Source organism: Callorhinchus milii, unplaced genomic scaffold, assembly GCF_018977255.1.
Source record: "Callorhinchus milii isolate IMCB2004 unplaced genomic scaffold, IMCB_Cmil_1.0 Scaffold16, whole genome shotgun sequence".
Classification (NCBI taxonomy): Eukaryota; Metazoa; Chordata; class Chondrichthyes; order Chimaeriformes; family Callorhinchidae; genus Callorhinchus; species Callorhinchus milii.
The window spans coordinates 3,862,095-3,877,344 of NW_024704757.1; the positions used below are offsets into that span (position 1 = coordinate 3,862,095).

Below are 15,250 nucleotides of genomic sequence, written 5' to 3' on the forward strand. Positions count from 1 at the left end.
GGCTAATCCAGGACCCCAATGATTCCAAAGTCCTAACACGGAGCTCGACAACAACAAGCTTCTAACATTCTGAGTCTTGAGTGCAAACGACTGAACCAGGTTTGCATTCGCATTATCTGATTGAAATAATATCCTCAGTCTTCACAGCAATGATTGAAAACATTTAAGTGAACTAATGAAATTCACTAGATTCAAGCCTAGAAAGACCAAAATTATGAAATAATTACACCTTACACACACCCAAAAGTATATAATCCGATCAGGATTTAATTCAGAATTTCCACTTTCTACTAGGAGCCACAGATTCATTCTATTTACCTTGAACGTTTGATAAGAACACATTAGATCCGGCAAAATCAAATCAACAAATCTTTAGGATCAAATTCCTAAAAAAGTTTCCCATAAGCTCCTTCTCCACATCCCAATGCAAGACGCAAGATGCACACATTATTATGAAGTCACACCACAGATATTGGGATGTTCCAACTCCTTTGCTAATTCAAAAACTGTTGTATCAGCCATCTGGCTCCTGGCTATTGTCTCAACATACTCCCATACAAAGCGAAGTACAAAAGAGGTTTCATGACACTGTGACATGGCAGATAAAATACTTAAGGACGTTAAAAAGTCTAACACCCATTTATCCTACCATACCATACTACCCTCATTGCTCACAGAGTGACAATAGCGTAATGTAAAAAAATTGAAGTTATATAACGCCGTTCACATATGGAGGACGTCCCAAGGCGCAATACACACAAGTACTGTACTCTCTCGACCCCCCCACGAGTGCTACTAACACATATAAACTCAGAATTCTTGGTGCTTCATCTCCGATCAGCAACTCAAATCGCTCACAGACACTCCACTTTATAGCGCATCCTGTGAAGCACTTTGAGACATCTCAACACCAGGATATCAGTTGCAAGGATTATTATTATTATTATTATTATTATTGTTGTGTAACCAGAAGTCTGAGCGCTTAGGATGCAGTCAGTCTCTGATCAGCAACGCAGCTCACAGACATGGGGCACAACAGTTGGACACAGACAGAGCAGCTCTAAACAGCCTGAAACATGCAGCTACAGGGCTGAGAGGACACTGGAAAACAAACCACACACACACACACACAGGGTCAGACACAGTAAATGACCTGTGCAGACACTCAGCACAACAACAACAACACTGCGCTAACAAAGCCCCCCCACCCCACACCCCCAGTCAGCCCCGCGCCCCCCACCTCACCCTCAGGAAGCCGCAGCCCCACGCCACCCCCTCGAGGGGAGGGGGACGCTGGCTGGGCGCACGGGACCCGGCCCAGGGGCCCGAGAGCCTGACTTACCCGCTGCGGGCCCGGGCGGCGGCGGCGGCAGTTCCCTCACATCCTCTCCCGGCGCCGCGGCTCTTGGCGCCCACCGCGCGCGCAGCCTGTCACCGCTGCCATTGGGCAGCCGGCGCCACGTGACCCGGGCGGCGTGGGGGCAACCGGACGACGGGCAGGGCCGGGAACCAATCAGCGGCGGCCAACCCGCCCTATAGGGGCGGCATCAAACCTCCCGTGCGACGTACATCCGGCTCTCCTCGCGCCCGTGAGACAGCGACCAATGGTGTCGCTGTGAAGCGGCTCAGACCCCGCCCTCAGGCGCGGGGGTCAGAGGTCAGGGCCGGTGTCGGCCAATGGGCGGGCGCGTGTGTTGTCCTGTGGGTGAAAGCAGCTTTGGGCGGGAATTTTAAAATTTTACAGGATTTTGAAAAAAAAATGACTCATTTAAACGGGCAAATCGTGGCCACTGAGCGTCAAGTGGGCAAGAAGGGGAGGAATCCGAGGGTGTTTGTCAGGGGAGCCAGGTCACAATGGGGGAGGGGGATTCAGCAGGTGCCTCGGGGGTCTGTCCTGGGACCCTCCTGTTACTGCTGTAACCAGTTTACTGACCTGGATCCACAGACCCAGTGTAAGATAGTTACATTTGCAGATGACACCAAATTGGGGGGACTGTGGAATCAGAGGGGCGGCAATTTTTTTTTCTAAAGCTCGCTAGGGTACGCACCCACGGGCTGATAACCGGTAATTGAAGCTTAATGTTGATGAACGCAAGGCGCTAGCTGTCGGGGTCCTCAGAGTAGGGAACAAGTGTTCCCTGGATAGGATAGAACTCACCAAGAGAAGAAGCTGACAGCGATCGAGGGGTCTTAGTTGACTCGTCGCTCACTGTGTCAGCAATGAATAAGGCAAACAGGATGTTGGGCTATGTTGCTAAATCAGTTGAGTTTAGATTTCCAGACGTCACCCCTCACGCGGCTGAAACTCTGGTCCACGCCTTTATCACCTCAAGGCTGGACTATGGGAACTCTCTCCTCGCCGGCCTTCCCGGCCCTCCCTCCACACTGCAGGTCATTCAGAACTCTGCAGCTTGTGTACTGTCCCACACCAGACACCGCACCCACATCACTCCCACCCTCGTTCGCCTCCACTGGCTCCCCATCCCCCAGAGGATCGAATTCAAGATCCTCATCTACAAGGCCATTCACGGCCTCGCTCCCTCCTACCTCTCTGACCTACTATCCCCTACTTACCTGCCCATACCCTCCGTTCCTCTGGCTCCGGTCTGCTTCACATCCCCCGCCCCAACCGCCCTACCATCGGTGGCCGGGCCTTCAGCCTCTCAGCCCCGAGGCTCTGGAACTCCATCCCCCAGTGCCTTCGCCACTTCCTCCCTTTCCTCCTTCAAGGTCGGTCTCAAGACCTTTCTCTTTGACCGTGCCTTCAGCTCCTCTCTCGACTCTCTTACCCCCTCCTCGCTCCCTCCCTTCCCTCCCCTCACCCTGACCATTTCCCCCCTGCTCGGGTCCCGACCCAATTGTCCAGCGCCTTGGGACGTCCTCCCGACGTGAAAGGCGCTCTATAAATGAAATCTTGTTGTTGTTGTCACACTCGGGCCATCCAGTGCTCCGGTCAGGCCGCAACTTGAATACTGCAGACAGTTCTGGTCACGCACTTAATGTGCTGCCCTGGAGACGGTGCAGAGGAGATGACAAATTTTCCACGTGTTAGGGGAAGGAGCTAAGCTCTGAGACGTTACCCTGCATGAGGGGCACTATATAAATGCAAGTTGTTGTATGAGTGAAGATTAGCCAAGCTCAAGCTCTTCAGCCTCGCGAGAAGATGATTGAGAGGGGATGTTATAGAGATGTATAAAATTATAAATGTAATTGAAAACATAAACCCAGTTCAATACTTCAGGATGCATCAAGACAGTAGAACAAGAGGATACAGGTTTACAGTTGTAAAGAGCAATTTCAGGACAGAGACCAGGAAGATTTTCTTTACTCACAGTTTACCAGGAATGGCAGTTCTGGCTCAGAGGCACTGAGGCTCCTGACTAATCCACGCTGACGTCAAATTAGTATTTGCTGTTCCCAACTCGTCCCCTATCCTTTCTAATCCCAATTCCTTGTATGCTTTCACATTGCTTTTCCCCGCAAAGAAATCACATTTGACTAAGTAGAAAGATAATTTTCTTTTTTTGTTTTACCTGTGGGTGGTGGGGGAGGAAGCAGATGATTTGTTTTCTTAGGTAAAAACTTTTTGCTTCATTTTACAAACTTTCCTGAATTCAGTAATTGAGTTTAAACAGGTTATTGTAATATAAACCTGCACTAACAATATGAAAAGGCAAGAATAATCCATCTGCTAGAATAGGATGATATTCAATATTTACACCCACTTTGTTATCAGAAGAACATTTGCTGGCAAAATCAGCCTCCACAACTGAACCATGCAATAAATGATGAACCCAAATTAGCTAAACTGATCTCAGGTCTCAGAAATAGCAGGATATAATTGCTACAAAGTTATGGACTGCAATGCTGTTTATGGACCACAGTTAGCATTCATTGTACTGGATCCTTTTGCTTATAGCAATAAATAATATACAACAATAAATTTAGATTCATACAGTATAGTGTATTTCACACGTCTCAGTCTCACTTTTTTCACAGGTGGACATAGATCACCATGCTTAAGAGTATCCAAAGCAAGCTAAAAATGAGAAAAATAATAATCCTTGCATTTGATATAGCGCCTTATCACGTGGATGCAGGAGAAGAGGCGGTCGAGAACTACGGCATGGTTGACTGTCAAATGTAGCAGAGTCGTCCAGAAGGACAAGGAGGCAGAGAGCGCTCTGGTCACAGTAGATAGAGGATGTCATTTGTGACTTTGACAAGCATTGTGTGGGCAGGGTGGAAACCAGACTGGAGCGACTCGAGTAAGGAGTGGAGGGAGAGGTGTGTTTGCAACAATGTGTTTCAGGACTTAAGAGATCAAGGGCAAGTTTGAGATAGAGCAGAAATGGTGTTGTTCCAGTTTTTCTAGTAATAACTTGAAGCAATCAGACAATGGAAGGTTGTTTTACTCTCCTGTAAAACCTGACTGCTCAGAGGCACATCTTTCTTAGCGTCTTGACTTACATAGACCTTGTCCTCTCTATGCACTGGACTGTGCACTCAAAACTGCGTAATAAAATAACCTATAACCTTTCATTTGATACTGCTCCTTATGAAAACACTTCACAGGATTTCTGTAAAAACTGATTAATGGGCAAACATGGCAGCCATAAAGTGAATGAAAAGTTTATATGATACTGGAAAACTCCCTTCTCTTTCCCAATAGTATCACATGATCTTTAACATCCAACTTGAACAGGCAGACAGGATGCTGGTTTAACAACTCCTTCGAAGGACAGGACCTCTGGCAATGCAACACTCCCCAACACAGTGTCAGCCTGGACTGTGAGCTCAAAGTGTCAGCGTGAGGTATGACATATAGGCAAGAGTGCTGCTGACTGAGGCAGGCTGACTGACACTTGGAAAAAAGGAGTAATTGACGATTGTGTATTAAAGATATCAAAGCTGATACATATTAGGCTCTGGTGAAGTCTGAGGACTGAATATGAAGCCTCACTGACAACACTGAGCCACAGTTCCAGCAGGGGGAGTGAGTTCAGTTCACCAGCATTCTGTCTGGCTACATGATCCACGTAGCAAGTCCTGACATCGAAAGCTTCTTTACATTTGGAGTTTACTCAGTAAGCATCCGTACACTATTATAGGATTCAGTCAGATGACTGCTTTTGTATATTACCAACAACAACAAAAACAACTTGCATTTATATAGCCCCCTCCATGCCAGACGGGATCTTGAAGCACTTAATTAGCAGAGAAATCGTCTGGACAGCATCAACAGGTCTTGGCCCTGACAGATGTTGAAAAAATAGCCAATTAGTATCTACGTCCATGACCCAACTAATCAGAAGGTCCTGGCAGGTACATTTTAAGTAGCGAGGCAACATGTGCCCCTGTCCTCCTCACAACTGGTCTGTTGAGCTAATGAGTGGTTTCATTTTCTGTAATCGACCACTCCTGTTGTACATCCATTGCTGAGGAAAGCTCCACATCAGCAGCAAGGCTGTGGTTTAACACACGACACAATACAAATTTACATTGATATGTTAGGACGACATCCCAAGGCACTTAACGGCTCTGGCTGGGCGTAAGAGCTGGGGGTGGGAGCCGAGAGGGGTGGGGAGGGGGAAGGATGATCAAAAGAACAGTCAAAGAGAGGAAGGTCTTGAGACGCACCTTGAAAGAGGTGAGGGAGGGGATGAGTCAGAGTCACTCTGGGAGGGAGTTCCAGAGAATGGGGCAGATAGGATAAAAGTCCGCTCGCCAATGGTGGGGTGGTTAAGGTGGGGGACATGGACAAAGGGAGCATCTGGGTTGATACAGATTGTGGAGGTGGCAGAGGTAGAACTGGACCGTAGAGGGATTTGAAAGTGAGGATGAGGATCTTGAACTTGACTCACCGGGGTGAGAAACCAGTGAAGCCGGCCGAAGATGGGGGTGATAGGCTCATGGAGCCTTGTTTGGGAAAGGACATGAGCTGCAGAGGAGAGGGTAGGGGGAGATGATCATAGGCATGGTCGAACAGGTAGTTTTTCAGGTTACATTTAAAAGCAAAGGAGGTGGAGGACAGAAGGGGGGGCGTGGGGGGCGCGTGGGCGATGGCATGGGAGGGAACAGGCCTGTGTGAGTTGGGCAAGCGGGTGGGGGGAGTGGGATACGAGCAGGTCGGGGAGGGAGGTGTTGGGACATGAACTTAAGCATGTTTACGGTTTTATTTATCAAATAAACCAAACACTTTATAAGTAAGGGTTCTCATGTACAGGTCCCGAATCCATTGGCTGAATGAACAGTCAAGTGGATTTGCTGTTCCCATTTAACATGGGTGATGTTATGCAGTGTGAGTATGGGTTATAAATCAATCTGACACCCATCGCCTCAGGCAGTGAGACAACGCAGTAAGTGAAGGATAATGCAGTGATTGCAAACCTAAATCTCTCAATGTTCTGATGAAGAAGAACACTGGATGGGGAAGTTCGTATTTTAATAGTTTAAAGCTCAGCTATAAATATGGAAATTTCGCTCCGGAACTCAAATTATTTTAAAGTCATTTTAAAAGTCATTTCAATATCATAAATAAATTAAGTTGACTTCATTGTTTTCGTATGAATTACTGTAATAAACCCGCAAGCACATTACACATGTGACTGGATATTTATCTCATTTCTCCTTTCACAATTTTTTCTGCCGCTCTCCTCTGCCACCTTCCGCTTCACCTGCTAGCTTTGTTTAGTTATTTTGAGAATTCAGTGACTGTTCTGTGGATTCAGCCTTGACAAGCGAGATCTCAGCAGGGACCTTATAGCGCTGGTATAACATTTTAAATAGGATTGAGAAAGTCAAACAAGAGGTACAGGTTTAGAGCTGTAAAGGGCAATTTTAGGACAGACACCGAGAAGTGTTTCTTGACTCAGAGGGTAATTAACAACCGGAATAGGGTTACCGGGAAGGATGGTAGAGGCCAGGACACTGGGACTTATTTAAAAAGCAAGCGTGATGCGGTGATGGGGGATAGTGGGTAGAGAATTCTGGAGGGATGAGATCAGATGGCCCGAAGGGTCTTCTTCATCCTAACTGTGAGGTGCAGGTTACTCCGGTTGCAAGTTCTTACTTGCATTGCTAGAATGTTAGAGAATTTGTTATATGAATGACAAGAGGTGTGAGCTCTTTAAACTGCAAAAGCCACCCATAACTCCCCAAAAGTTATGGGAGTTTCACCCACAAGAATATACAGTCAGTTTACTTTATGGTATATTCTGCAAAGTTCTTTGAGACGTCTCGAAGATGTGATAAGTCGCTATATCAAATAAAACGATTATTATTATTAAACTGATGTCCCTCTGCCTCTTCAAGTGGATGTTAAAGATCCCACAGCACTATTCAGAAAAGAGCTTCTCCAGGTGTCCTGGCCAACAATCCCCAGATAAAATTGGTCATTCTTTTCATGATTTTGTAGGACACAGCTGTGCGCCACTGGCTGCCACATTTACCCACAAAATCTCTACACTTTACAGCAATCTCCTGTGAAATGGTTTGCGAGACCATTGAATGCAAAGATTGTTATTATTTTAACTCTGAAGTAGGATGATTAGTTTTTACCTGTTATTGTCCACTCAATCTGATGTAGAAAACATAAACCTGACTTGCCTCTCCACTCTGTGGCTTGCTCCCAGTGTGCCATTGAGGCTAAGTGTCCATGGGCTGAAGTTAAGGTGGGAGGCACTGTCACATAGAGTAAACGCAGACAGGCAACCTGTCGTGTGACCAAACATCTTGAGTGACTGTACGGTAGGATTAAAGATGGCATCGCAAAGTCAGTGTGAAGTGGTGTTAATTTGCTAATCACTGAGCAACGAGATTAAAGCTGTGAATCACGATGGTTAAACATTTCCACATCCTGTCACTTTGCTATAATAATAATTCTTGCATTTGATACAGTGCCTTATCATGTCTTCGAGATGTCTCAAAGTACTTCACAGAATATCCTGTGAAGGAAATTGACTGTATATTACGTGGGCGAAACGCGGCAGCCAATTGCGCCCAGAAGTGTCCCACAGTCATGGATTGAGTGACCAAATTATTATTATTTTTAGATGGTGCCTAATTGGAAACATCTCCCATCTAACACGCCATATGAAGAGTGAATTACTTAAACACTGATCCACTATCCTTTATTTTTAAAATCCTGAAAGTTCAAAGGAAGATTCCAGCTGTCTGACTCCTTTCAGACCCAAATTATAGAGGGTCAATCACTGACTTTCCATTCACAACAAAGTGTGAACAAAACTAGTTGTTTTACAGTATTTTGAACAGGACTTCCTTTGAGCAGCATTCCTCCCTTGTGTTGGGTGCTTTGACAAACATATAATGTACTCGTCTTTATTTTGATAATCGAGCTAATTAAGCACTAACAATTTGGTGAGAATTAATTGCTATCAACATTATTGTAGCATTATTATTGGACCCTTATTGTAGCATTTGAGTGCCTAGATGATAGAACTAGATGCAAACTAGATGGATGTTGGTCTTTTTTCATCTAGCAATTCCTATGTGCCTATGAAATGCGTTCACCTGGCTCAAGAAGTATCCAGCGTGAAGGTATATGTGGGTTGTAATATCCTGTGACAGTGCTCAGCAGTGGTCTATAGGTGCTGGATCCCCAGCTGGTCGGCACTGAGCGGGTTCTGTTGGGAGAAATTGTTGTTTGGATTCTGTGCTCCTGAGACGTGTCAGTGTTTCCTCTGGGACACTGAGCAGAGATTTCAGCTCCCAGCGCTGGCACCTCTTTCCACAAGTGTTCTGCGATAGCAATGATTCAGAATTAAACAGGAGTGTGAGAATCCTGACATATTCCTCTGTCTAATTGCTGCGTCTGTTGAATATTTAATATTTGAAACTTAAAATAGCAGCCGTGTCTGCCCCCTGTCTATCACAGTGTAAACGGTGGGATGTGGTGCTGCGTTCTGCTATCTCAGGAGAACAAACCCCAAAGCAAATTCACGGTTTTATTTATTCGTGGTTAATACCGGGGTTTCAACTTCAAATCTCTCTATCCAGTGCTTCGGGGTGGGGGGAGGGGGAGGTAACAAACACTCTGAGACGCTGCCCTGTGTGGAGGGCGCTATATAAGCGCAAGTTGTTGCTGTTGTAAGTGGGGGAAGGCAAAATCTTGGAACTAGTGACATAATCGGGAATGGAATGTCCTTGCTGGCCAAGCAGCGGGAAAGCTTGCCAGACACTGCTCTTAATGGCGAGCTTTGTTTTCTTAGCTGGTTAGACACCAGCAGTTACCGCAATGCACGCTCTTGAGGTCCCCAAGCCTTGGCTCTGGCCAGCCTGTGCTTTGTGCTCTCTGGAATTAAGAAAGCACAATTCTTCCCTCCAGGGAGTGAGTGCGCATTCCATTCAAATACTCGCAAATTTCCATGCGTAGGTCGGCGGGTGTTTGCTTGGAACTCCCAGTTTGGTTTGGACGCTCTTTAGCGTGGCGATGGGTTTCCACGAGTCAGACACTTGGCTGATCAAAACTAAATGCCTTGTAGGGGCAGAGAAGCAGAAATATCATCACAGCACATGAGACGGTGGGTTTGCCAATGGGGTTGCCATGGTTTCCAGCTTCTACGATCAAATCACATTACCTGACAAGCGAGTGATATTGGGGTTTATTTAACTGAATGATACAGGGGAGTGTCATAGCTTGCATACATCATACACAGAATCAGAGGCCGGGAGTGTGTTTCAAGGCTGAAATATACTGAAGGCTTTTGGCTGATGTATTAAGAGCACAAGCAGTGGGTTATAAACGTGTCCAAGCCCCCTCACTGCCGAATCACACTCCCAACCACTGTATTGTTATTTATAACATTTACAGATTTCCAGTTGTCGCTTTATATCAATTCCAAGCCTTTCTGTTTGTTACTGGAGTCACCTCTCCTGTCACCACTGTTCGTCTAGAACATTTCAACCACCGAATATGTGTGGAGCTTCGCATTACATGGAGGGATGAGGTACGTTGAGGTGATTATGAGGCTGGAGCGAGGAGCCTGTTGACCAGGACAGCTTTTGCTGTAGAATAATAAGATCTGTTAGCAGAGGGATCCTCAATATTACAATATTTGATGCAGTCAGAAGCCAGGGTTTCAGTAAATCCTCTTGAAGACACTTCAGAATTCGTACAAAATCCCCACGGAGTTTACCCAAAGTGTCGCTGACTGCACCTTCACATTGACAGGCGAAGGTTCCCGCTGCTTTCCCCTTTCCATGTGTCAGGAAGTGATCGCTTCAATTGTAATACTGATCGCTGCAGAGAAGCACTGTAGACCACAGGCCATTGAGCCCATCAAGATCAGCTCTGGCTTCTCCGCAGACTCTCTAATCTTTCTCACTGGCTTCTTCCGTCCTATTCTTCATTTGTCGGCTTCTTCCGTCCTATTCTTCATTTGTCTAATTCTACCCAACCCTGAGCTTGTCACTCTCAAACGTCTCTCAACAAAAATCTTCATTTCCTGAATTATCTTCCCATTCTCTGGTGCGGGCAAGTCGTTAGTTACTGCACTCACCAGTTTGCAATCTCTGCCACTATCTCCGCACGCTTCCATCTTCCAAGCCCTGCCTCACATGTGAACATTCTGGAAACAGCTTGTATTGATTTCCCTCCCAAACTGGTTTGTTTTCAATCCAGGGTATCTATCTGTCTCTTATTAGTTTTTTTAATGTTTAACTTAAGGCTGTCAAAGGCAAGTCCAGGAACACGTGTCCATCGTTCCTGCTGCCACCCTCTTTCCTATCCTCATACACTTACTCCATCGCCCTCTCTATCCCTGGTGTAATGTTAACTGGACGCTTTAACCTGGAAAGCCATGTTTCTGTCTGACAAACCTGCTCTCGCTGATGTGACTTTATGCACGTTTCATGCTGGAGATTTGGGTTGTGATTTTCATATTAAATTTACCTTCAAACAACTCAAAGAGATTAATGACTTGGCTGTCACTGTGATCTGTGATTCAATGAAAGCTCCTCTGAATTATGTGTCTGGACACTCCCGACACACGCACACCATCTTCAGGAGAGATTCTCTGCTGAACGTTATAAACATGGCCTCGGTGACAGTTTCTTGCCTAATTGTTGTGAAAAACACAATTTTTTATATTCATTTTTATTCCGTTTTTAGCGAGACCTTCACCTCTGAGTGTGGGTCCCCTCAGACTGATGGGATGTCTCTCTGCGGCAGTTGGTGAGCTAATCGATAGCAATGGTTTGAATATGAAATTCCGGAACAATCCGCATGGACTTTGAAACGTTATCTTTTACTCCTTTACAATCTCATCTACACAACAGTTAAAGCTGGCGGGCGTGAGGAGTGCCCGTGTAGGGGGCGGGGCTCGGTGCCCGTGTAGGGGGCGGGGCTCGGTGCCCGTGTAGGGGGCGGGGCTCGGTGCCCGTGTAGGGGGCGGGGCTCGGTGCCCGTGTAGGGGGCGGGGCTCGGTGCCCGTGTAGGGGGCGGGGCTCAGTGCCCATGTAGGGGGCAGGGCTCAGTGCCCATGTAGGGGGCGGGCTTGGTGCCCGTGTAGGGGGGGGGCTCAGTGCACATGAAAGGGGCGTGGCTCAGTGCCCATGTAGGGGGTGGGGCTCAGTGTCTGTGTAGGGGAGGGGTTGGGGCTCAGTGCCTGTGTAGGGGGTGGGGCTCAGTGCCTGTGTAGGGGAGGGGTTGGGGCTCAGTGCCTGTGTAGGGGGTGAGGTTCAGTGCCTGTGTAGGAGGTGGGGCTCAGTGCCTGTGTAGGGGGTGGGCTCAGTGCCTGTGTAGGGGAGGGGTGGGGCTCAGTGCCTGTGTAGGGGGTGGGCTCAGTGCCTGTGTAGGGGAGGGGTTGGGGCTCAGTGCCTGTGTAGGGGTGGGGCTCAGTGCCTGTGTAGGGGAAGGTTGGGCTCAGTGCCTGTGTAGGGGAGGGGTTGGGGCTCAGTGCCTGTGTAGGGGGTGGGGCTCAGTGCCTGTGTAGGGGAGGGGTTGGGGCTCAGTGCCTGTGTAGGGGAGGGGTTGGGGCTCAGTGTCTGTGTAGGGGGTGGGGCTCAGTGCCTGTGTAGGGGAGGGGGTGGGGGCTCAGTGCCTGTGTAGGGGAGGGGTGGGGCTCAGTGCCTGTGTAGGGGAGGGGTTGGGGCTCAGTGCATCTATAGGGGGTTGGGGTCAGTGCCTGTGTAGGGGAGGGTGGGGCTCAGTGCATCTGTAGGGGGTGGGGGTCAGTGCCTGTGTAGGGGAGGGATTGGGGCTCAGTGCCTGTGTAGGAGGTGGGGCTCAGTGGCTGTGTAGGGGGCGGGGCTCAGTGCCAGCGGGTGCATGGATCTTAGTGCCCATGGAGGGGGCTCGGGCTCAGTATCTATGTGATGGGGAGCGGGGCTCGGTGCCCATGTGGGCGGGGGGGGGGGGGGTTGAGCCCCTGTGTTGGAGGCGCTCAGTTCCGAATGGAATTTCGCAAAAGAAACAGAAACGCCCAATACACAGTCACTACACTTTACAGTGTATCCTGTGAAGCGCTTTGAGACGTCTTGAAGACATGATAAGGCGCTGTATCAAATGCAAGGATTATTATTATTATTATTATTATCATTATATTATAAGGGCCCGAAATGGCGATGAACCAATTTACACCCAACGGCCGGGGCCGGAGTGTCACCGTGGCTGGTGTCTGCCCAGCATCGTGGACAAGGCAGAAGCAACAAATACAGTTGCATTTGAGGCTCTCGTTGCCGTTCACATTCCCTCTACGTCTTTCTGTAACTGTTGAGACGACTGTCTGTACTCTTTACCCAAAGGGTAATTAGGAACAGCCTGACTGTGTGCCCAGCGCCTTGGGACGTCCTCCCAATGCGAAAGGTGCTCAATAAATACATGTTATTGGGAATGGGAAGGGGAAGGGGGGGCACGGGAGCTCTTCTTCACCTTCCGGAACCTTCTCTGACACTTTTATTGCAGAGCAACAAGCTGTAAACGGCAGGCAAGCCGGGGATGGGGATGGTGGGGGTGGGGGGGTGGGAGGGGGTTCGACAGCACAGGAAAACACGCAGCGAATATAAGCAAGAAGGTTTTGAAGTATCCAAACAGACAGAAAACTATATACAGTAAGAAAGTCCTCAGTGATCGCCTTTCGATGGTTAGACACAAGCAGTGCTGACTGGCTTCGTTTGGTCCCAGTGGGTAACAGCCCAGCCAGGCCAGTGCTGGGGGCGGTGGGGAGGGAGCGGGGCTTAGACCCCCGCACAGCCCCGCGGCTCAGCGACAACACAGTGCGTCCGTCGGTGGCCGAGTGCGTTACCAGCAGCGGCTGCTGTTGCTGCTGCCCCTGGCGGAACAGCTTCCCGAAAGGCCGCTCACATCAGTGTCCCTGATCCAAGGAAGGGCACGAAGGGGAGGAAAGGAAGGAGCAGCGCGGCTCAGGTCGGTCCCAAAAAAAGGAGAGAGCTGCAGCCCCTGTCCGGGAAAGACTTCGGCAAAGGGGAGTGTACTGTACACAGACGCTAAGACACATCACAGAGACCCAGCACTGCGAGCAGGAGCCACACACACACGCGGCCCCCCACCCACACCCCCTCCCAGCACATGCTCAGAACAAGCCAGGTCACAACCACTCCACATCCAGAACACAGAGCAGTGCGATGGGCAGGAATGACTGTGGAACTCAACACACCCAGACAGAATGGGATGACCCGGTCGGTGCACACCAAAGCAAATGAATCTGTTTCTATTCACAGGGTTTCTTTCTCATTCCTGACACCGTCCAGCATTCGCTAGGGCTGATGAGGCAGAGACTGTCTGAGTGGCAGCCAGCCCCGGCTGTGGCCGCAGTGGGAGCTGTGGGCAGCCAGGGCCACGTTACTCGATGACCATACAGCGAGGCAGGTGCTGCGAGTAGTATTTGAAGAGCTCGGGGGTGGCTCCGGGGCAGTTGGTCAGCTCCAACTCCTCCAAGTCCTGCAGCTGGATCAGGCCGGACAGCCCGGCTGTGGTCAGCAGGGGGCAGCCTGCGGGGAAGAGGAGAAGAACAGGTCATTCATCCCTCCATCACTCCCTTCCTCCCTCCCTCTTTCCCTCCCTCAGGCCTTCCCTCCCTCCCTCACACTTTCCCTCCCCCCCTCACACCCTCCCCTCCCCTCCCTACCTCCATCGCACACTTTAACAATCAACTGCTCCGAGACGCTGTCTGGTGTGAACGGTGCTACATAAATGCAAGTTGTTGTTGTTCTTTATCGGATCTTAAAGATCTACTCGATCCCCAAACTATTCGTGAAGAGAGAAAGGAGTTTCTCCCAATGTCCTGGGTAACAACCAACGCCCCCCAGCCCACCCCTTCTCCCCGATCAACTGAAGTGCTCTGTGACATGGGGAGGTCATGATGCTATTGCTGGGAACCTGCCTGCAGTCACTCACTGAGCAGTGATTTCGGATGCACCAAGCAGTAGAAAGCTCCCAACACTGTCTACGCATTCCACATGTCTGTACTATTTACATACCTTTGCCATCTACAGCTCCAACACTGTCTGCACTCCAACATTTCCAGCCTGCTTTGTGTCCCCCGCCCTCCCTGCCCCAGTATCCACAGCCGGGCTTTTACCCTATCAGCCCCTGCTCTCTGGAGTTCCATCCCGGAGTCCCTCCAACTCACTCCCTCCTTCACCTCTTTCAAGGTCCATCTCTAGTCCTACTTCTATGACCGCGCTTTGGTTATCTTTCCCCTCAGCTCAGTTAACGTCACCAGGACTACCAAACAACAACAACATAATGACTTTCATGCAGTGCCTTTCACGTCGGGAGAATGTCCCAAGCTGCTGGACAATCAGTGTTTCAGACACTAGCTGGGCGTTGGGATGAGCGAAGGTGAAAGGTGTGGTTGGGGGGGGGGGGGGGGGTGGATGACCTCCTGCCGTGAAAGACGATTCCCTCAGCCTTACGTTTTTCTTCCCCACATTGTAGCGTGAGACACCACTCAGTATCCTTCCCCCCCCCCCACCCCCCACCTGGTGCGTTGCCCTCCGCACTGTGAAGTGCCTAAGCAGACAGTGAAGCTGACTGCAGGTGCGCTCACCTGCGAGGGAAAGTAATCGTAGACTCCTCATCCCGAAGAGATGCTGTAAACCAAAATCTTGGACCTGGTGGGAAAGGAAAATGTGAACAAGTTAATGACTCCAATGTGAGTGTGAGGTCCTGACCTGCCTGGGTTCTGCTCTGACATATGAGCACGGAATCACAGGAAGGTGCAAGTGACAGCAATGGATTAGATTATGTGGTTCACACACACTGTGC

The 15,250-nt window shown here is 49.1% G+C and overlaps 1 protein-coding gene across 1 annotated transcript in view; it reads right to left on the reverse strand.

The window, feature by feature from the left end:
- Positions 1-13,822: 13,822 nt before the first annotated feature.
- The window catches only part of fbxl16 (F-box and leucine-rich repeat protein 16), a 29,223-nt gene continuing 27,795 nt past the window's right edge, over positions 13,823-15,250 (reverse strand). The window contains exons 4-5 of the mRNA XM_007904862.2: positions 15,033-15,096; positions 13,823-13,971 (exon numbers count right to left, since the gene is read on the reverse strand). Of these exons, the coding sequence (XP_007903053.1) occupies positions 13,823-13,971; positions 15,033-15,096 (213 nt within the window). The remainder of the gene's footprint in view (positions 13,972-15,032; positions 15,097-15,250) is intronic.